We start from the raw sequence: 24,281 nt of genomic DNA on the forward strand, positions 1-24,281 counted from the left end.
TGGTTCAGGTTTCTTCTGTGCCCCGGCAATTGCAGAACGAGCATGAGGAAGTCTATTGCTGGTGGGTTAAGTTTCTCAAAACCAAGTGAAATCGCAAAAAAAAAAAGGATTTGATGACTATAATATGCCATTTACAGTGCATTCAGAAAGTATTCACACCCCGTGATTTTTTAAAACATTTTGTTGTGTTACATCCTAAATTTAAAATTGATAACATTTGGATTTTGTGCCACTGTCCTGCACACAAGAATCCATCATTTCATATGTTTTTAGAATGTTTTTGCTCAAATTAATTAAAAATGAAAAGCTGAAATGTCTTGAGTAAACAAATATCCAAACCCTTTGTTATAGCAAGCTTAAATAAGTTCAGGAGTAATAATGTCACATATTAAGTTGCATGTACAGTGCTCAATAATAGTGTTTAAAACCGCTACAGGATCTGTGTTACTAAACCGGGACGGTTGTTGCTCAATATGCAATAATGTGACTAGAAAACATTGTATACAACAGCCAACTTTCCGGGACATAGACATGTCTTATATGGGCAGAAAGCTTAAATTCTTGTGAATCTAACTGCAGTGTCCAATTTACAGTAGCTATTATAGAAAAAATACCAGGCTATGGTTTAAGGATATTACACAACAACAAAACATTTACCTCGGTAACTGGTTTGATACATTCACCTCTGAAGGTAAATAATGAACTTACATTCAGTAATCTTGCTCTGATATATCATCCTGAGGGTCCCAGAGATAAAATGTAGCATCGTTTTGTTTGATAAAATCTATTTTTATATTAAAATGTAGGAACTGGGTTCTACAGTTTGACCCCATTGCTGTCTCAGGCTCTTTTACCAGATCTAATGTGTTATATTCTCCTACATTAATTTCAAACCCAGATTCAACCACAAAGACCAGGGAGCTTTTCCAATGCCTTGCAAAGAAGTGCACCTATTGGTAGATGGGTAACAATTTTAAAAGCAGACATTGAATATCCCTTTGAGCATGGTGAAGTTATTAATCACACTTTGGATGGTGTATCAATACACTTAGTCACTACAAAGATACAGGTATCCTTCCTAACTCAGTTGCCGGAGAGGAAATCACTCAGGGATTTCACCATGAGGACAACAGTGACTTTAAAACAGTTAGACCGTGATAGGAAAAAACTGAAGATGGATCAACAACATTGTAGTTATTCCACAATACTAACCTAAATGACAGAGTGAAAAGGAAGCAGAATAAAAATACTTGAAAACATGCATCCTGTTTGCATGCAATAAGGCACTAAAGGAAAACTGCAAAAAATGTGTCAAATAAATTAACTTCATGTCCTGAATACAAAGTGTTATGTTTGGGGCAAATTCAACTCAACATATCACTGAGTACCAAGCTTAATATTTTCATGCATGGTGTTGGCTGCATCATGTTATGGGTATGCTTGTCATCAGCAAGAATTAGGGAGTTTTTTAGGATAAAAAGAAACGGAATAAAGCTAAGCACAGGCAAAATCCTAGTTCAGTCTCCTTTCCAACAGACACAGAGACAAATTCTCCTTTCAGCGGGAAAATAACCTAAAACACAAGACCAAATATACACTGGAGTTGCTTACCAAGATGACATTGAATGTTCCTGAGTTGCCTGGTTACAGTTTTGACGTATATCGGCTTGAAAATCTATGGAAAGACTTGAAAATGGCTTTTTATCAATGACCAACAATCAATTTGACAGAAATGTAAGACTTTCTTCAAGAATAATGAGCAAATATTGTACAATCCAGGTGTGCAAAGCTAATAGAGACGTATCCAGAAAGACTCACAGCTGTAAGGTGATTATAACATGTATTAATTCAGAGTTGCTGTACAAAATACAGATTTAGCGAACCTTTACACAATCTGTTCCTCACGCAATCTTTCTCACTACCTCACTTTTTACCACATAACTCTGCTACCCCCCCACAACCATGTCCAAATTGTTTAGTTGGTGTTTTTAATGACAAGACCCCCCCCCCCCAAATACAATGCATTCCAGAAGAGTCAATGAAGTTAAACAGAGAGAGCAGTGTGTGTGTTCAATTGGGATTATTTCCATTTATTTCCATTCCTCATGCAAACTCATTATGAGTGAACAATAACTCCTCCCTCCTCCACACCTCCAACAACAAATAGGATAAATAAAAAAATGCACAGAAAAATCAACAAAACTAAAACATATTCAAAGATGACAAAAAAAAATGTCATCTGATACAAAATTGTATCACTTATTACAAAATTGTATCGCTTATTTTCAATTTAAATCCACATCATAAAATGATAGCAATACCAATGCCAAACATACAGTCTTGGAACTGTATGCTGACAAAGGTTAAAGGTCAAATTCAATTACAGTTAATAAAATAATATGCCACAGAAACCAGTGGTTCCAAAAAGCTGGACAGCAACAGCAAGATGTTCTGAGGAGATTAGAGAGAGATAGAAGAGGGAGAGAGGGGTAGGGGAGAGGGGTAGGGGAGAGGGCTAGGAGAGAGGGCTAGGAGAGAGGGCTAGGAGAGAGGGCTAGGAGAGAGAGTGAGGTGGAGAAAGAGGGAGAGCAGAACTGTTGCAGAATGAAGGGGGAAGAGGAGATAAACAGAGAGAAAAGCAGAGGAATGTAATGTGGAAAACAGTCCCATCCATTTCTGAACAGAAATATGACACTTCATTCTGCACCACTGCACGTTTACAGTACATACAGTAGTGAGGTAACATGAATAAATACAAACTGTTGTTGCCATTTATGTACAGTGAGTGGCTTGGACCATATTTCACTGGGCACAGATGTCAGTTCAACATCTCATTTTGATCTGCAATTGATTTGAGTTGTCACCTAATGTGAACTCAACGTGCCAATAATAAATGCCCTTTTGTGGGGAAAAACTCATTCTGATTAGCAGGGCCTGGCTCACCCATGGCTGCACCACTGCCCAGTCTTGTGAAATCCATAGATGAGGGTCTAATGAATTCATTTCAATTGACCGATTTCCTTATATGAACTGTAACTCAGTAAAATCTTTGAAATTGTTGCATGTTGCGTTTATATTTTTGCTCAGTATACATTCAGCGGGCACTTTGTTTAAAGAAAATATAACTGATATTATTTGACAGTACATGTATTCACAACAATCACTTAAAGCACTCCGAAGGATAGTCATGGCTGAGCACAAACTGCTCCTGAACTTCCCTCTTCATCCAATGGACTAGCAGAGCAGTACCAGACAATTGACCCAGTCACTTTCTTTTCTACTTTCTTTTCTGTCTGTCTCTTCTATTGATACCAACCTCTGTCTATCCATCAGTTTACACAGTGGTTATACTGTCTCCGTGCGTTTGGAGCGGATTGCCTGACTGTGTGTGTGTGTGTGTGTGTGTCAACTGTGTGTGTGTTTGTGCGTATGCATTTGTGTCAAGTTTTGTTGGTGTGTCTTCATGACTCTGCGTCCCAAAGGCCCTATTTGTGTACGCCGTAGTGTGAGGGTATACGTGTGTACACTAAGTGTGTGTGCATGCGCACGCCCATAAGTGTGTATGTGTCTGTCTGTAACCGTGTGTCTTCATGCGTGTCTGCGTCGTTGCTTCTCTTCTCCGATCAGTGTGTGTAGTGTAGACAGCTGAGCAGTGAGCCGACCCAGCCTCCTAGCGTTGAGCCCTTGACCCACAGGAACAGTTCGTACAGGCTGATTTGCCAAAGGGTCAGAGACTCCGACATGGTGATCTGGAGACGGCGTGCCCTCGACTGCGCCTTGCTCCGCTTGTGCCTGACAGGAAACAAGGTGTGATGTAATCTTAGGAACCAGCAAATTATGGGGGAGATGAAGAAAGGGGGAGAGAGAGAGAGAGGGAAAGAGAGAGAGAGGGGGGGGGGAAGAGGGTTGGAGAGAGAGAGGGGTGGAGAGAGAGCGAGAGAGAGGGAGTGGCAGTATCAAGTTGTGGGGGTGCTTTGCTGCAGGAGGGGCTGGTACACTTCACAAAATAGATGGCATCATGAGGGAGGTAAAGTATGTGGATTTATTAAAGCAACATCTTAAGACATCAGTCAGAAAGTTAAAGCTTGGTCGCAAATGGGTCTTCCAAATGGACAATGACCACAAGCATACTTCCAAAGTTGTGGCAAAATGGCTTCAGGACAACAAAGTCAAGGTATATGAGTGGCCATCACAAAGCCCTGACCTCAATCCTATAGAAAATTTGTGGGCAGAACTGAAAAAGCGTGTGCGAGCAAGGATGCCTACAAACCTGACTCAGTTGCACCAGCTCTGTCAGGGGGAATGGGCCAAAATTCCCCCAACTTATTTTGGGAAGCTTGTGGAAGGCTACCCGAAATGGTTGATCCAAGTTAAACAATTTAAAGGCAATCCTACCAAATACTAATTGAGTGTATGTAAACTTCTGACCCACTGGGAATGTGATGAAAGAAAATAAAAGCTGAAATAAATAATTCTCTACTATTATTCTGACATTTCACATTCTTAACTTCTTATGGCTGCATCGGCAGTATTGAGTAGCTTGGATGAAAGGTGCACAGAGGTGCCCATAGTAAACTGCCTGCTCCTCAGTCCCAGTTGATAATATATGCATATTATTATTCATATTGGATAGAAAACTCTGAAGTTTCTAAAACTGTTTGAATGATGTTTGTGAGTATAACAGAACTCATATGGCAGGCAAAAACCTGAGAAAAAATCCAAACAGGAAGTGGGAATTCTGAGGCTGGTCGATTTTCAACCAAGATCCTACTGAATTCACAGCGAGATATGGATGAGTTTGCACTTCCTACGGATTCCACTAGATGTCAACAGTCTGTAGAACCTTGTCTGATGCCTCTACTGTGAAAGGGGGGCCGAATGAGAGGGGAATTAGTCAGGTTTGCCATGACCTGACCATGCTCTAACCATGCGCGTTCACATGAGAGGGAGCTCTGTTCCATCGCTCATCTGAAGTCAATGTAATTCTCCGGTTGGAACGTTATTCAAGATTTATGTTAAAAACATTCTAAAGATTTATTCAATACATCGTTTGACATGTTTCTACTGACTGTTACGGAACTTTTGGACATTTCGTCAGCTTTTAGTGAACACGCTTCCTGACGTTGGATTTGTTTACCCAACACGCTAAGAAAAATAGCTATTTGGACATTACCGAACAAAACAAACATTTCTTGTGGAAGTGGGAGTCCTGGGAGTGCATTCCGATGAAGATCAGCAAAGGTAAGTGAAGATTTATAATGCTTTTTATGAGTTTTGTTGACTGCACAATTTGGCGGGTAACTGTATGGCTTGCTTTTGTGGCTGAACGCGGTTTTCAGATGATTGAATATTGTGTTTTGCCATAAAGCTTTTTGGAATCTGACACAGCGATTGCATTAAGAACAAGAGTATCTTTAATTCTATGTAAAACATGTATCTTTCATCAAAGTTTATGATGAGTATTTATGTGCTCTCTGCAATTTCTCTGGATATTTTGGAGGCATTTCTGAACATGGCGCCAATGTAAACTGAGGTTTTTTGATATAAATATGAACTTAATCAAACAAAACATATATGTATTGTGTAACATGAAGTCCTATGAGTGTCATCTGATGAAGATCATCAAAGGTTAGTGATTAATTGTATCTCTATTTCTGCTTTTTGTGACTCCTGTCTTTGGCTGGAAAAATGACTGTTTGTCTGTGATTTTGCGGTGACCAAACAATCATTTGTGGTGCTTTCGCTGAAAAGCCTATTTGAAATCGGACACTTTGGTGGGATTAACAACAAGATTACCTTTAAAATGGTATAATTGGCAACTTCCAATTGGCAACTTCCGGGTTGGAGCGAGCGGTCGCATACTACTTCGCTCCGCAGGTAGTATAACTTTTCATTACATTTCATTACATTTCATTATAGTACAACGGTTAGCTAGCTACATAGCTGTCTTTGTATCAAAGATAATTGCGTAACTATCGTATTTCGTCGTCCTAACGTAGTCTACACTGCTATCTGCCCAGCAGCTAGCCAGCTAGCAAACGTCCACCGTCTACCGAATAGCAGCACTGTAGAAACTATTACACTCAACGGAACGACTTGATTAGTGTAGTGTTAGTGTTAGCTAGCTACATAGTTGTCTTTGCTGTCTTCGTATCCAAGATAATTGTGTAGTTTAGAGTGTGTAGTTCTAGAGTGATTATCTTAATTTACCGAGGTTAGCTAGCCAGCTATTTGTCGTCCTTAACGTAGGAGACACTGCTAGCTAGCCAACAGCTAGCCAACGTCTACCGAATAGAACTTCCGCACTCAACCTGGTCGCATTCCGCTTCGCTCCACAGGTAGTATCACATTTTCATTTCATTTCATTACAGTACAACGGTTTGATTTGTTTGATCGTAGCTAGCTACATAGCTAGCTACATAGCCGTCTTTGTATCAAAGATAATTGTGTAGTCTAGAGCGATTTTCTAGGTTAGCTAGCCAGCTATTGTCGTTCTTTTAACGCAACGTAACGTAATCAACACTGCTAGCTAGCCAGCTAGCCCCCGAATAGCAGCACTGTAGAAACTATTACACTCAACGGAACGACTTGATTAGTGTAGTGTGAATAACGCAGCCACTGCCAGCTAGCCTACAAAGTCAACAACGCAGCCACTGCCAGCTAGCCTACTTCAGCAGTACTGTATCATTTTAATCATTTTAGTCAATAAGATTCTTGCTACGTAAGCTTAACTTTCTGAACATTCGAGACGTGTAGTCCACTTGTCATTCCAATCTCCTTTGCATTAGCGTAGCCTCTTCTGTAGCCTGTCAACTATGTGTCTGTCTATCCCTGTTCTCTCCTCTCTGCACAGACCATACAAACGCTTCACACCGCGTGGCCGCGGCCACCCTAATCTGGTGGTCCCAGCGCGCACGACCCACGTGGAGTTCCAGGTCTCCGGTAGCCTCTGGAACTGCCGATCTGCAGCCAACAAGGCAGAGTTCATCTCAGCCTATGCCTCCCTCCAGTCCCCCGACTTCTTGGCACTGACGGAAACATGGATCACCACAGATAACACTGCTACTCCTACTGCTCTCTCTTCGTCCGCCCACGTGTTCTCGCACACCCCGAGAGCTTCTGGTCAGCGGGGTGGTGGCACCGGGATCCTCATCTCTCCCAAGTGGTCATTCTCTCTTTCTCCCCTTACTTATCTGTCTATCGCCTCCTTTGAATTCCATGCTGTCACAGTTACCAGCCCTTTCAAGCTTAACATCCTTATCATTTATCGCCCTCCAGGTTCCCTCGGAGAGTTCATCAATGAGCTTGATGCCTTGATAAGCTCCTTTCCTGAGGACGGCTCACCTCTCACAGTTCTGGGCGACTTTAACCTCCCCACGTCTACCTTTGACTCATTCCTCTCTGCCTCCTTCTTTCCACTCCTCTCCTCTTTTGACCTCACCCTCTCACCTTCCCCCCCTACTCACAAGGCAGGCAATACGCTCGACCTCATCTTTACTAGATGCTGTTCTTCCACTAACCTCATTGCAACTCCCCTCCAAGTCTCCGACCACTACCTTGTATCCTTTTCCCTCTCGCTCTCATCCAACACTTCCCACACTGCCCCTACTCGGATGGTATCGCGCCGTCCCAACCTTCGCTCTCTCTCCCCCGCTACTCTCTCCTCTTCCATCCTATCATCTCTTCCCTCTGCTCAAACCTTCTCCAACCTATCTCCTGATTCTGCCTCCTCAACCCTCCTCTCCTCCCTTTCTGCATCCTTTGACTCTCTATGTCCCCTATCCTCCAGGCCGGCTCGGTCCTCCCCTCCCGCTCCGTGGCTCGACGACTCATTGCGAGCTCACAGAACAGGGCTCCGGGCAGCCGAGCGGAAACGGAGGAAAACTCGGCTCCCTGCGGACCTGGCATCCTTTCACTCCCTCCTCTCTACATTTTCCTCTTCTGTCTCTCCTGCTAAAGCCACTTTCTACCACTCTAAATTCCAAGCATCTGCCTCTAACCCTAGGAAGCTCTTTGCCACCTTCTCCTCCCTCCTGAATCCTCCTCCCCCTCCCCCCCCTCCTCCCTCTCTGCAGATGACTTCGTCAACCATTTTGAAAAGAAGGTCGACGACATCCGATCCTCGTTTGCTAAGTCAAACGACACCGCTGGTTCTGCTCACACTGCCCTACCCTGTGCTCTGACCTCTTTCTCCCCTCTCTCTCCAGATGAAATCTCGCGTCTTGTGACGGCCGGCCGCCCAACAACCTGCCCGCTTGACCCTATCCCCTCCTCTCTTCTCCAAACCATTTCCGGAGACCTTCTCCCTTACCTCACCTCGCTCATCAACTCATCCCTGACCGCTGGCTACGTCCCTTCCGTCTTCAAGAGAGCGAGAGTTGCACCCCTTCTGAAAAAACCTACACTCGATCCCTCCGATGTCAACAACTACAGACCAGTATCCCTTCTTTCTTTTCTCTCCAAAACTCTTGAACGTGCCGTCCTTGGCCAGCTCTCCTGCTATCTCTCTCAGAATGACCTTCTCGATCCAAATCAGTCAGGTTTCAAGACTAGTCATTCAACTGAGACTGCTCTTCTCTGTATCACGGAGGCGCTCCGCACTGCTAAAGCTAACTCTCTCTCCTCTGCTCTCATCCTTCTAGACCTATCGGCTGCCTTCGATACTGTGAACCATCAGATCCTCCTCTCCACCCTCTCCGAGTTGGGCATCTCCGGCGCGGCCCACGCTTGGATTGCGTCCTACCTGACAGGTCGCTCCTACCAGGTGGCGTGGCGAGAATCTGTCTCCTCACCACGTGCTCTCACCACTGGCGTCCCCCAGGGCTCTGTTCTAGGCCCTCTCCTATTCTCGCTATACACCAAGTCACTTGGCTCTGTCATAACCTCACATGGTCTCTCCTATCATTGCTATGCAGACGACACACAATTAATCTTCTCCTTTCCCCCTTCTGATGACCAGGTGGCGAATCGCATCTCTGCATGTCTGGCAGACATATCAGTGTGGATGACGGATCACCACCTCAAGCTGAACCTCGGCAAGACCGAGCTGCTCTTCCTCCCGGGGAAGGACTGCCCGTTCCATGATCTCGCCATCACGGTTGACAACTCCATTGTGTCCTCCTCCCAGAGCGCTAAGAACCTTGGCGTGATCCTGGACAACACCCTGTCGTTCTCAACTAACATCAAGGCGGTGGCCCGTTCCTGTAGGTTCATGCTCTACAACATCCGCAGAGTACGACCCTGCCTCACACAGGAAGCGGCGCAGGTCCTAATCCAGGCACTTGTCATCTCCCGTCTGGATTACTGCAACTCGCTGTTGGCTGGGCTCCCTGCCTGTGCCATTAAACCCCTACAACTCATCCAGAACGCCGCAGCCCGTCTGGTGTTCAACCTTCCCAAGTTCTCTCACGTCACCCCGCTCCTCCGCTCTCTCCACTGGCTTCCAGTTGAAGCTCGCATCCGCTACAAGACCATGGTGCTTGCCTACGGAGCTGTGAGGGGAACGGCACCTCAGTACCTTCAGGCTCTGATCAGGCCCTACTCCCAAACAAGGGCACTGCGTTCATCCACCTCTGGCCTGCTCGCCTCCCTACCACTGAGGAAGTACAGTTCCCGCTCAGCCCAGTCAAAACTGTTCGCTGCTCTGGCCCCCCAATGGTGGAACAAACTCCCTCACGACGCCAGGACAGCGGAGTCAATCACCACCTTCCGGAGACACCTGAAACCCCACCTCTTTAAGGAATACCTAGGATAGGATAAAGTAATCCTTCTACCCCCCCCCCCCCCCTTAAAAGATTTAGATGCACTATTGTAAAGTGGCTGTTCCACTGGATGTCATAAGGTGAATGCACCAATTTGTAAGTCGCTCTGGATAAGAGCGTCTGCTAAATGACGTAAATGTAAATGTAAATGTATAAGATACATGTATGTTTGAGGAATTTTAATTATGAGATTTCTGTTTGAATTTGGCGCCCTGCACTTTCACTGGCTGTTGTCATATCGATCCCGTTAACGGGATTGCAGCCATAAGAAGCTTAAAATAAAGTGGTGATCCTAATTGACCTAAAACAAAGAATTTTTACTCGGATTAAATGTCAGTAATTGTGAAAAACTGAGTTTAAATGTATTTGGCTAAGGTGTATGTAAACTTCCGACTACAACTGTATATTTGCAAAAAAATATATATGGGGGATTGGAAGTGATGCAGACAATTACAATGATGGAATCTACAATGTATCTGCAATATTAAAGCTGATCTACCCCCTTAAAAACAGAAGAAATATGATGAAACAGTGGAGTACAGTATAACAGTGGAATACTGGGACTCACCAGGAATCCCAGTGTTGCGTTAGTCATTGTATAACACCACGGTGAGATTATAACATGACTGACTACTGAATGTTTTAGAAGGATCATCCTCCACCACACTGTAGTGTTGTCACAGCACAGACTGGGGAGACATTGACTCTGCTGTACCAGACAACTCTCTCTGGTGTGTGTACATGTGTGGCCTGCCCTGCGGTAGGACAATGTGTTCTCCTTGAGGAAGGAGTTGAAGGGACATCTTGTCTAAGTCATCGTTCCTCCTCCCCCAACCAATTACACAGCACAGGGAAAGCCATCGCAAAGTGTCTCTCTCTCTCTCGTTATATTCGTTTTCTTTCAAATACTTGGAGCGTCCGATTGAATCTGCCTGGAGGGCAAGGGCAAATGGGCAGGGTTTGCACTTTCGCCACTATTTTTGAGCCAGGCAAGCGCAATTAAGCCCAATATTCCCCATCTAATTCCCCGTAGATCTGCATTCTGTGTTCTACTACTGCTTAGTTTTAATAGAGAGCTGCTGGAGCAAAACACTGAATTTCACGTCTCACTGCCTCCCCCTCTTCTCCATTGCACCTCTCTCTTCCTCATCTATCCTCCCCTCTCTCCTCCCCTCCTCCCTTTTTTTTTTTCACTCTCCTTGCTCCTCCTTTCCACCCTTCTCATACTTCATCTCCTCTCCTCCACCCCTCTCATCCCCTTTTTTCCCCCGGAGGCGTCCAGCACCCTCCCCTCCTCTCTGTCCTAATGATTTTTCTCAGAGACAATCATGGAGTTGTTCATTACAATGGTAAGACTGAATCAATATGGCCACTGCTGACTGCCACTGAAAGTACAATATAATCACAGCATTCAGCCAGCCAATTACACACACAGGCATACAGAGAGGAGAGGGGAGGGAGGAAGGAAGAGAGTGAGGAGGGGGAAGGACCGCAAGTAAGAAATGTTGACATTTTCCTAAAGCTTAAATAATGATTACTGAAACTGATGTGATACAAATGTGTGTGTTGCTTGTCTAAGGGGATGCACATAGATCAGTGGTGCGTGTGGTGGACTGATACAGAGCAGCAGGACTGTCACAGAGTGACTGGAACCCTCTGGTCTGCAGGGCTAGGGGTTAGATTTCAGGGGTTAGAGGTCAGGGTCTCCCTGACAACATCCCTGGTGCAGCATCAGGACATGTTGATAAAGGAGAAGGATGAAGCTCTGGTCTCCAGGGTTAGGGGTTAAAGGTCAGGGTCTACCTGACAACATCCCTGGTGCAGTATCAGGACATGTTGATAAAGGAGAAGGATGAAGCTCTGGTCTCCAGGGTTAGTGTTAGGGGTAGAGGTCAGAGTCTGCCTGGCAACATCCCTGGTGCAGCATCAGGGATGTTGCATGGCATGAGTCCTCAGATCCTCAAAAGGCTCTACAGCTGCAACATCGAGAGCGTCCTGACAGGTTGCGTCACTGCAATTGCTCGGCCTCAAGGCACTACAGAGGGCAGTGCGTAAGGCCCAGTACATCACTGGGGCTAAGCTGCCTGCCATCCAGGACCTCTATATCTGGCAGTGTCAAAGGAAGGCCCTAACAATTGTCAACGACCCCAGCCACCCCAGTCATAGACTGTCCTCTCTGCTACTGCATGGCAAGCGGTACTGGAGCGCCAAGTCTAGGACCAAAAGGCTTCTCAACAGCTTTAACCTATAAGCCATAAGACTCCTGAACATCTAATCAAATGGCTACCTGGACTATTTGCATTGTGTCCCGCCACCCCCCCCCCCCTCACCCCTGCCAACCCCTCTTTTACACTGCTGCTACTCTGTGTTTATCATCTATGCATAGTCACTTTAACTATACCTACATGTACATATTACCTCAATTAGCCCGACTAACCAGTGTCCCCGCACATTGACTCTGTATATAGCCTCGCTAATGTTATTTTCACTGTCATTTTTGTTTCTTTACTTATCTGTTGTTTACCTAATACCTATTTTGTTCCTTAAAAATTGCACTGTTGGTTAGGGCTTGTAAGTAAGCATTTCACTGTAAGGTCTACACCTGTTGTATTCGGACCACGTGCCAAATACACTTTGATTTGATCAGGACATGTTGATAAAGGAGAAGGCTTAATCTCTGGCCTCCAGGGTTAGAGGTCGGGGCTACATCCCTGGTGCAGCATCGGGACATGATGATGGAGGAGGAGCAGGCTCTGGTCTGCAGGATTAGGGTTAGGGGTTAGAGGTCAGGGTCTACACCTGTTGTATTCGGACCACGTGACAAATACACTTTGATTTGATCAGGACATGTTGATAAAGGAGAAGGCTTCATCTCTGGTCTCCAGGGTTAGCGGTCAGGGTCTACCTGGCTACATCCGTGGTGCAGCATCGGGACATGATGATGGAGGAGGAGCAGGCTCTGGTCTACAGGATCAGGGTTAGGGGTTAGAGGTCAGGGTCTACCTGGCTACAGCCCGGGTGCAGCATCGGGACATGTTGATGAAGGAGGAGGCGGCTCTGGTCTACAGGATTAGGGTTAAGGGTTAGAGGTCAGGGTCTACCTGGCTACAGCCCGGGTGCAGCATCGGGACATGTTGATGAAGGAGGAGGAGGCGGCTCTGGTCTGCAGGGTGGTCTCAATGCCTCGGAGAAGATCGTTGGTCTTCAGTAGCAGCAGCATCTGACGGGGCACGCGGTTCAGCAGGTCACTGATCTGGGGGAGGTAGAGAGCCGCGTTCGACCTGATCTCCACGTCCTGAGAGAGAGATGCACACAGACATGAGAAATAACAGAAAATAAAATGAACAATACTCAAAGCACATAAATTCTTGTTTAAAACAACGGATTGATAATTTGTCAGACATTGATCAGGAGATGCAATTGAAGAGGTAGAACAACACAGACAGGAAGACCACGTCAGTGACTCAACTCACTTGAGTGGGTTGAGTCACTTGAGTGGGTTGAGTCACTGACGTGATCTTCCTGTCTGGGTTGGCGCCCCCCCTTGGGTTGTGCCGTGGCGGAGATCTTTGTGGGCTATACTCGGCCTTGTCTCAGGATGGTAAGTTGGTGGTTGAAGATATCCCTCTAGTGGTGTGGAGGCTGTGCTTTGGCAAAGTGGGTGGGGTTATATCTTGCGTGTTTGGACCTAGGACCATGCCCCAGTCCACCTGGCCGTGCTGACCTGTTGCACCCTCGACAACCACTGTGATTACTATTATTTGACCATGCTGGTCATTTATGAACATTTGAACATCTTGGCCATGTTCTGTTATAATCTCCACCCGGCACAGCCAGAAGAGGACTGGCCACCCCTCATAGCCTGGTTCCTCTCTAGGTTACTTCCTAGGTTTTGGCCTTTCTAGGGAGTTTTTCCTAGCCACCGTGCTTCTACACCTGCATTGCTTGCTGTTTGGGGTTTTAGGCTGGGTTTCTGTACAGCACTTTGAAATATCCGCTGATGTAAGAAGGGCGATATAAATACATTTGATTTGATTTGAACAAGATCTCTCTCTCTAAAGTGTGAAGTCAGCTGCGATTCCTCCCTCCCTCACCCCCTTCTCTCTGTCTCCTTGGTCCAGCCTCTCTGTCTCTCAGAGTCAGAGTCAGTATGAGCAGTCAGTCAGCGTGCGTCCCAGAGGATGTGTGTTTGTTGACAGAGCTTAGAGAGATCACAGACTGACTGGCTGGTTGGAGTCGTTCTGCTGACTCATTTAATACAGTCTCCCCCGTCTCTGTAACAGCAACACGGACACACCGTTAACACTGCTAGAAATGCTACTGACTTACTTCTAAAAACACACACACGCGCATGTAGTCACACACCTTTTTACCCATGTTTGCTAAGAGTCGGTAGCAAGCTGATTAGTCGGCTGTTAAAACCAGTAAAGGGTGCTCCGCCATTCTGGGTAGCAGAATTACTTTGGCTTCCCTCCAGGTCGAAGGAGAGGGATAGTGTTAAAGGAAAGGAAGGGTTGACAGAGTGTCTGATCTGTAGACTGTAGACTAATATGTAGACTAATTCCAGGATCAAAGCAGCCAGTCTGGTCTCTGGTCATCAGTAGTTCAGTATGCCAGACAGAAGTAGAGAACATTTTGTCTGAACCAGCTACACTTATCTCGCCTTTTAAGGGAAAAAAATGAACTAATATACCTGACAAAATATTTAGACCGTAGTGTTTGGGTGAGTGCATACAATGCGATTTCTCGGTAAACAAATTAACAGACTTTCAGAATGCTTATAGAGAAGGGCACTCAACATGTACTGTACTTACACAAATGACTGATGATTGGTTTAAAGAAATTAAAACAAAGATTATTGTGGGAACTGTGCTGTTAGATTTCAGTGCAGCCTTAGATAGTATTGATCATAACACAACAACAGGTTATGGCTTTTCAACCTCTGCCATATTGTGGACTCAGAGCTATCTATCTATCTATCTATCTATCTATCTATCTATCTATCTATCTATCTATCTATCTATCTATCTATCTAATATAACAGAGGGTTTTCTTTAATGGAAGCTTATCTAATGTCAAACATGTAAAATGTGGTGTACCACAGGGTAGCTCTGCTGGTCCTCTACTCTTTTTACCAATGACCTGCCGCTGGCAATCAACAAAGCATGTGTGTCTATGAATGCTGATGATTCAAGCATTATTGCATCAGCAACCACAGCTAGTGAAATAACTGCAACCCTAAACAGAGAGTTGTAGTCAGTTTTAGAATAGGTGGCTAGTAATAAACTAGTCCTGAACATCTCCAAAACTAAGAGCATTGTATTTGGTACAAGGTGTAGCCCTCAGCTAAATTTGATAATGAATAATGTGGCTGTTGAGCAAGTTGAGGAAACTAAATTACTTGGTGTTACCTTGGAGTAAAAACTGTCATAGTTAAAACATATTGATTCAATGGTTGTGAAGAGTCTATCCGTGATAAAGAGATGCTCTGCTTTTTTGACAACACTCAACAAAGCAAGTCCTGCAGGCTCTAGTTTTATATTATCTTAATTATTGCCCAGTCATATGGGCAGGTGCTGCAAATATGGACCTAGAAAAACTACAGCTGGCCCAGAACAGAGGCAGGTCTCGTTCTTCACTGTAATCTGAGAGCTAATATTCAGTCTCTGGACAATAAAGTAGACAAGCTCAGGGCGAGGATCTCCTTCAAGAGAGACATCAGGGACTGTAACATACTCTGTTTCATGGAATCATGGCTCTCTCGGGATATACCGTCCCGTCCATACAGCCAGCTGGGTTCTCAGTACACTGCGCAGACAGGAATAAAAAACTCTGGGAAGAAGAAAGGCAGTGGTGTATGTTTCATGATTAACTACTCATGGTGTGATTGTGGTAACATACAGAAACTCAAGTCCTTTTGTTCATCCGACATAGAATACATCACAATCAAATGCCGACCGTATTACCTCCCAAGATAATTATCTTCGGTTATAGTCACAGCCGAGTATATTCCCCCTCAAGCCGATACCATGACGGCCCTAAATGAACTACACTGGACTTTATGCAAACTGGAAACCACATATCATGATGCGACATTTATTGTAGCTGGGGATTTTAACAAAGCAAATTTGAGGACAATGCTACCGAAATCTATCAACAATTGACTGTATTACACGCTCTGGAAAAACACTTGACCACTGCTACTCCCCCTTCTGGAATGCCTACAAAGCCCTCCCCCACCCACCCTCCCTTCAACAAATCAGATCATGACTCCATTTTGCTCCTCCCTCTTATAGGCAGAAACACAAACAGGAAGTACCCGTGCTAAAGTCTATTCAATGCTGCTCTGACTAATCGGAATCCATGCTTCAAAATTGTTTTGATCATGCAGACTGGGATATGTTCCGGGTAGCCTCTGAGAATAACATTGACGTATACACAGTGACTGAGTTCATCAGGAAGTGTATTGGGGATGTTGTTCCCACTGTGACTATTAAAACTTACCGAAACCAGAAGCCGTGGATAGATGGCAGCATTCGCGCAAAACTGAAAGCGCGAACAACCGCATTTAACCATGGCAAGGTGACTGGGAATATGGTTGAATACAAACAGTGTAGTCAAGTCAATCAAACAAGCAAAACGTCAGTATAGAGACAAAGTGGAGTCGCAATTCAACGGCTCAAACACGAGACGTATGTAGCAGGGTCTACAGACAATCACGGATTACAGGGAAAACCAGCCACATCGCAGACATGACGTCTTTCTCCAGACAAGCTAAACACCTTCTTCGCCCGCTTTAAGGATAACACAGTGCCACCGATGCGGCCAGCTCCCAAAGACTGTGGGCTCTCGTTCTCCGTGGCCGACGTAACCCTCGCAAGGCTGCCGGCCCTGCCGGCATTCCTAGCCGCATCCTCAGAGTATGCGCAGACCAGCTGGCTGGAGTGTTTACGGACATATTCAATCTCTCCCTATCCCAGTCTGCTGTTGCCACTTGATTCAAGATGTCCACCATTGTTCCTGTACCCAAGAAAGCAAAGGTTACTGAACTAAATGACTATCGCCACGTACTACTCACTCTGTCATCATGAAGTGCTTTGAGAGGCAAGTTAAGAATCATATCGCCTCGACCTTAACTGACACCCTAGACCCATTTCAATTTCCTTACCTCCCCAATAGATCCACAGACTATAAAACCGGCATCGCACTGCACACTACCCTATCCCTTCTGGAGAAGAGGAATACCTACAGTGCCTTCGGAAAGTATTCACACCGCTTGACTTTTCCCACATTTAGTTAACTTACAGCCTTATTCTAAAATTGGTTAAAATGTTTTCCCCCTTCAATCTACACACAATACCCCATGAGAAAGCAAAATCTGTTTTTTAGATATTTTACATTTGCAAAGACTAACAAATTAAATATCACATTTACATAAGTATTCAGACCCTTTACTCAGTACTTTGATGAAGCACCTTTGGCAGCGATTACAGCCTCGAGTCTTCTTGGGTATGACGCTACTAGCATCCCATTCTTCTCTGCAGATCTGGCCATCTAGGCTTGTCACCTAAAACACTCAAACTTTTACAGATGCACAAATCGAGAGCATCCTGTCGGGCTGTATCACCGCCTGGTATGGCAACTGCTCCGCCCACAACCGCAAGGCTCACCAGAGGGTGGTGAGGTTTAAACAACACATCACTGGGGGAAAACTACCTGCCCTCCAGGACACCTACAGCACCCGATGTCACAGGAAGGCCATAAAGATCATCAAGGACAACAACCACTCGAGCCACTGCCTGTTCACCCCACTATCATCCAGAAGGCGAGGTCAGTACAGGTGCATCAAAGCTGGGACCGAGAGACTGAAAAACAGCTTCAATCTCAAGGCCATCAGACTGTTAAACAGCCATCACTAACAGAGTGGTTGCGCCAACATACAGACTCAAATCTCTGGCCACTTTAATAAATTTAATACAGTTATCACTAGTCACTTTAAATAACGGCACTTTAATAATGTCTACATATCCTACATTACTCATCGCATATGTATTTACTGTTTTCTATACCATCTACTGCATCTTGCCTATGCCGCACGGCCATCGCTTATCCATATATTTATATGTACAAATTCTTATTCATCCCTTTACATGTGTGTATTTGTGTGTATAAGGTAGTTGTGAATTTGTTAGATTACTTTTAGATATTACTGCACGGTCAGACCTAGAAGCAAAAGCATTTCGCTACACTCACATTAACATCTGCTAACCATGCGTATGTGACCAATAAAATTTGATTTCATTCTAGATCTTCTCAAGCTCTGTCAGATTGGATGGGGCGCGATGCTGCACAGCTATTTGCAGGTCTCTCCAGAGATGTTCGATCGTGTTCAAGTCCGGGGTTTGGCTGGACCACTCAAAGACATTCAGAGACTTTTCCCGAAGCCACTCCAGCGTTGTTTTGGCTGTGTGTTTAGGGTTGTTATCCTGTTGGAAGGTGAATCATCAACCCCAGTCTGAGGTCCTGAGCCCTCTGGAGCAGGATTTCATCAAGGATCTCTGTACTTTGCTCTGTTCATCTTTCCCTCCAGACATGACGCTTGGCATTCAGGCCAAAGAGTTTAATCTTGGTTTCTCATTATCGGAGAGTCCTTTAGATGCCTTTTGGCAAACTCCAAGCAGGCTGTCATGTGCCTTTTACAGAGGAGTGGCTTCCGTCTGGCCACTCTGCCATAAAGGCCTGGTTGGTGGAGTGCTGCATAGATGGTGGTCCTTCTGGAAGGTTCTCGCATCTACACAGAGGAATTCTGGAGCTCTGTCAGAGTAACCATTGGGTTCTTGGTCACCTCCCTGACCAAGGCCATTCTCCCCCGATTACTCAGTTTGGCCAGGTGGTTCAAAGCGTCTTCCATTTAAGAATGATGTGTGTTCATGGGGACCTTCAATGCTGCAGAAGGTTTTTGGTCCCTTTCCCAGACCTGTGCCTTTCTCGGAGCTCTGCGGACAATTCCTTTGACCTCATGGCTAGGTTTTGTGTGTATGTACTGACATGTAGGCTATGTGACGTTTTAAATTGATGCAGTTCTGTCCTTGAGCAGTTCTTGTTTATTAATGTTCAGGATTATTAATGGTTCATGTTTTGTGTGGACCCCAGGAAAAGTAGCTGCTTCTATCACAACAGCTATTAGCGATGCTAATAAAATACCAAATACCTCTACCCCTTCATCCTTCTCCCTATGCCTATCCTTTCATCCTTCTCCCTATGCCTATCCTTTCATCCTTCTCCTCCCAATCCCTTCATCCTTCTCCTCCCAATCCCTTCATCCTTCTCTCTATCCCTTCATCCTTCTCCCTATCCCTTCATCCTTCTCCCTATCCCTTCATCCTTCTCCCTATCCCTTCATCCTTCTCCCTATCCCTTCATCCTTCTCCCTATCCCTTCATCCTTCTCCCTATCCCTTCATCCTTCTCCCTATCCCTTCATCCTTCTCCCTATCCCTTCATCCTTCTCCCTATCCCTTCATCCTTCTCCCTATCCCTTCATCCTTCTCCCTATCCCTTCATCCTTCTCCCTTCATCCCTTCATCCTTCTCCCTTCATCCCTTCATCCTTCTCCCTTCATCCTTCTCCCTTCATCCTTCATCCTTCTCCCTTCATCCCTATCCCTTCATCCTTCTCCCTTCATCCCTTCATACTTCATCCCTTCATCCTTCTCCCTATGCCTATCCCTTCTCCCTATCCCTTCATCCTTCTCCCTATCCCTTCATCCTTCTCCCTATGCCTATCCCTTCATCCTTCTCCCTATGCCTATCCCCCCTCTCTCCCTGTTAGAAGAGGAACTCTGATCCTGCTACTGTAAGACAAACCTGCTACAGTAAATCAGTCATCTTTAAGTGATACAGTATTTTGATATTTCAAAAAAGAGAAACCGAGAAAGAGGACGGGATGGGGAGGGAGAGAGAGCTGAGACAGAGAAGAGCATACTGTACCTACAAACCAAACAAACCACTGTTGAGTCTGCAACATGGGCTACACACATAAGACATACAGTGAGCATTCAAAACATGAAGAACACCTCTTTCCATGACATATACTGACCAGGTGAATCCAGGTGAAAGCTATGATCCCTTATTGATGTCACTTGTTAAATCCACTTCAAATCAATGTAAATGAAGGCGAGGAGACAGGTTTAAGAATTATTTTTAAGCCTTGAGACAATTGTGTATGTGTGCCATTCAGAGGGTGAATAGGCAAGCCAAAAACTGTAAGTGCCTTTGAATGGGGCCTGGCCAGGCGCACCAGTTTGTGTGAAGAACTGCAATGCTGCTGGGTTTTTCACGCTTAATAGTACCCGTGTGTATCTTTTCACTCTGTCATTTAGGTTAGTATTGTGGAGGAACTACAATGTTGTTGATCCAACCTCAGTTTTCTCCTATCACGGCCATTAAACTATGTAACTGTTTTAAAGTCGCCGTTGGCCTCAAGGTGAAATCCCTGGGCGGTTTCCTTCCTCTCCGGCAACTGAGTTAGGAAGGACGCCTGTATCTTTGTAGTGACTGGTGGATTTAACAATCCATACACCATCCATAACATGTAATTAATAACTTCAATATCCTCAAAGTGATATTCAATGTCTGCTTTTTATTTGAACCCATCTACCAATAGGTGCCCTTCTTTGCAAGGCATTGGAAAACCTCCCTGGTCATTGTGGATGAATCTGTGTTTGAAATTCACTGCTCAACTGAGGGACCTTGCAGATAATTGAATGTGTGGGGTACAGAGATGAGGTAGTCATTTAAATCATGTTAAACACTATTATTGAACACAGTCCATGCAACTTAATGTGACTTGTTAAGCACATTTCTACTTCTGAACCTATTTAGGCTTACTATAACAAAGGGATTGAATAATTGAGTTATTATTGCAGCTTTAAATTTTTATCAATTTGTAAAAATGTGTAAAAACATCATTCCACTATGAAATGATGGGGTATTGTGTGCAGGACAGTTACACAAAATCTAAATTTAATCAATTTTAAATTCAGCCTGTAACAACAACATTTTGAAAAATGTATGGGGTGTGAATACTTTCTGAAGACACTGTAAATGGCATGTTAGACATTTTTTTTGTTGCAATTTCACTTGGTTTTGAGAATCTTACCCCACCAGCAATAGACTTCCTCACGCTCTTTCTGAAGTTGCAGTGGCAAAGGAAAGACCTGAACAATAGTTCCAAGAACACCCAAATACATCATTTTTTAGAGATGTGACAACGGAGTCCATGCAACTTTTGTGACTTGTTAAGCAAATTTGTACTCCTGAAATTATTTAGCTGTGCCATAACAAAGGGGTTGAATATTGACTCAAGACATTTCAGCTTTTCATATTTTTTTTACAGAATTAATTTGAATAATAATAAAATAAAAACAATTGAAAACATAATTCCACTTTGACATTACAGGGTATTTTGTGTAGGAGTGACAACATCTCAAAGAAAATGTGGGCGGTAACAACAAAATGCGAATAAAGTCAAGGGGTGTGAATACTTTCTGAAGGCACTGTGCATTTTGTCAAGAAATTGCAGCACTGCAAAACAAGTATTTATTACTTTCCTTTCAGAGACTGTACCCATCCTTCTTTTTCATCTTTCATTCCTCCACTTAGGGTTCTGGTCAAAAGTGCACTATGAGGGATTATAGGGTGGCATTGAGGATGCCTGGCTGCAGATTCTATTCCAGCTGGCCATTTTCCTCCTCTTCAACAACCCGCCATGCTAATAGCTGTCTATCAACTATATGACTTAGAGAGGGAGCTCGGGAAACATGTCAAAGTGGCGTTTATTTGACTTTATTTATCCCATAAGCCCCTTAAAAGGAGGAGGAAAGGAGGAGGGGTGGAAGGCTTAAGGCCTAAATTAAGTGGCTTCAATTCCTTCTGCGCTGGTGTGTGGGACTCGCGCAGGTTCCAGAAACAACGGCAGAATAGTCCAGATTATATAAATGCACACAGAAAATGGAAGGAAAGTTGGCCATTAGAAATAAAAGACTGAACCCCGTCACCCCCTCATCCTTCTTCTACCCTCTAGCTAACCCACAACCTTCACTCCTAACACTAAACTGTTTTAATCCTGGCGAGAGGCGTGTCAACAACAAAGAGAGCCAAGTGACGGAAGATGCTAAAGTAGACCAAATGAGAATTTACTGGGATCCAAATAAAACAGGTCTATCAGCCCCTCTGCCCATGTGAGTTCATCCAGTGTGTGTGTGTGTGTGTGTGTATACGTAACATTATAATCCTGACAAGAGTATAGCAGAATCACGTAAGCCTTGTAACAGTTAACGGAAATCAAAATAAACAACATTTGGTGCTATCAATCGTCTGGGCCGATGTCTTATCTGTGCTAGATGCGTACTTTGGTGTTACTCCCCATCCCTCAAATCTGAGATACGAGTCTGGCCCGACACACTAAACCACGCTCGGACTAAACACTTCCTGGCTCACGCATACCAACTACGCATTGGTAGATTTATATGCACACAGTCTCCTTACTGGACGATTTATATGCACGCCATCTACTTATTGGTAGATTTACAACGCGCATTACAACCTCAGTCACACAAATACAGAGCGCCTTGTGTGTGTGTGTGTGTGTGTGTGTGTATGTGTGTGTGTGTGTGTGTGTGTGTGTGTGTGTGTGAGCATAGATCTGTTTGGTAGGGTGAAATACTGCCTGCACCTAGCCCATTATTCCTCCAGTGTGTGTGTGTTTATGAGCGAGAGCGCCGTTCAGTCAGTCCCTCAGATTTATTCTTCTGTATTCCCCATTACTATTGTTGTGTTAGTGAGTGAGTATGCAGTGTGTGTGTGTGTGTGTGCCTGTGTGTTCTGTGTGTGTAGGAGTAATAGCTATAGGGCGATTCTCAATTCTTCCCTCGATTCCTTGTGTTCTCTGTCCTCAGAAACATCAGAGGGAAGTGAAAAGAGCATTTACGGGAACGATCTAACGTGTGTAGTATTGTGTGTGTGTGTGTGTGTGTCCGTGTGCACGCGCGTGCGTGTGTAGCGTATTTTGGAATTCAGTACATGGATTAAAGCTGCAGGGTCCGGTCTTTCACTTAGCTCTGTCTGGTCTAGGAGTCACAGCTACTTTCCTATTTCACAATAAACTCAATTTCAGATAACAGATGCTGGGCAAACACCTACTGATGATGCCACTGTGTGTGTGTGTGAGAGAGAGAGGCATTGGGAGGATGAGGTGTGTTTCCTCGGCTAAGCACACTCCCGCTTCCCACTCAGAAGTCAAGAGAGTGTGTGTGTGTGTCCCCGCCTGTGTCTGTCTGTCAGCGGCAGGGGAACAGGCAGGTACGGGAGGGTGTGTAACAAAAACAAAGAACAGAACAGCATAAACACAGGATGACTTCGAAATGTAATCAAGTCGAGCAAGGTCTATATAATTATGGGATGTTCCAAATCAAAATGCCATTGTCATGGGAACCTAAGTGGCACTCAGTAGAACGCAATCATCTCAGAACTTCTGGTGGCAACATGGATGATAATTATCATAATGCTGTATACCACTCTGGCTTTGGAACACACATGCACGCACGCATAGCGCGCACGCACGACTACACAAACAAGTTTGTGTTCCATGGTAAGCCCGGTAGAAGATAGACGGGACATGCTTTGTGGACTAGACAAGCAACACAGTGACATTTGAAAGGATTTGACTGACAGACCGAATTTCATGTGTTCCCAACAATTACCTAACAGAATGGATGTGCTTTTCTCTTTCTACAATCTCTGTCTGTTCTCCCTTCATCTCTGCTTTATCGCTCTTTTCTACTCTCTCTCTTTGTATTGCTGCTGTCGAGCGTCTTTCTTTCTTTCGCTTTTCTCCATCCTCTCCCTTCCATTGCTTTACTCTTCCACCCCCTACTCTTTCTCTTAGTCTCTCCCTTCTGTCAGTCTCTCCCCCCCATCTCTTACCTCCCCCCGTTCTCTCTCTCTCGCTCTCTCCCTCTCCGCTGGCAGCGGTGATTGCTGCTTCCTATTCAGACTCAAAGCTAGCCTTTTTTCATGCCACAATAAATGTAAATTGCGTTCATTCCAATTCCCTGCTAATGTTGCCACTTTTGTTCTGTTTGGGAGCCTAACAAACCAACTGGAAGGAGCACTACATTGCCTCAGAGACGTGTGTGTGTCATCAGCTTCCACCAAGTATTTCTGTCACTTTACACAAGAATTTCTATAGAGTTCTTGGTGATTGGAAAAGAACAAGCCATACAAGGAAACGTGTAACTTTAGGAATTGCATAATGATCTTAACCAGGAGGGGATTGAATGTTTCTAGTCTGGGTACCAGTCTTTCGAGCTAACAGTTCACTCCATGTCATTGGCAAAGAGACTGGCAATTTCGGGAATCGCAACGTTCAATATGCAGCTGGATTTACAGAGCAGTTGCTCATTGGTTGTTGGGAAAAAAACACAAATATTTTCCATGTGGAGCCTCTAAAATAGAATTAG

General features: G+C 44.7%; 1 protein-coding gene across 2 annotated transcripts in view; it reads right to left on the reverse strand.

Moving 5' to 3' along the window:
• Positions 1-2,065: 2,065 nt before the first annotated feature.
• adck1 (aarF domain containing kinase 1) overlaps positions 2,066-24,281 on the reverse strand; it is a 162,980-nt gene continuing 140,764 nt past the window's right edge. For both annotated transcript variants that reach the window (XM_055863860.1, XM_055863861.1), the window contains exons 10-11: positions 12,863-13,056; positions 2,066-3,792 (exon numbers count right to left, since the gene is read on the reverse strand). In XM_055863860.1, the coding sequence (XP_055719835.1) occupies positions 3,624-3,792; positions 12,863-13,056 (363 nt within the window). In that variant the 3' untranslated portion in view covers positions 2,066-3,623. The remainder of the gene's footprint in view (positions 3,793-12,862; positions 13,057-24,281) is intronic.

This window comes from Salvelinus fontinalis, chromosome 15 (assembly GCF_029448725.1).
Source record: "Salvelinus fontinalis isolate EN_2023a chromosome 15, ASM2944872v1, whole genome shotgun sequence".
NCBI lineage: Eukaryota > Metazoa > Chordata > Actinopteri > Salmoniformes > Salmonidae > Salvelinus > Salvelinus fontinalis.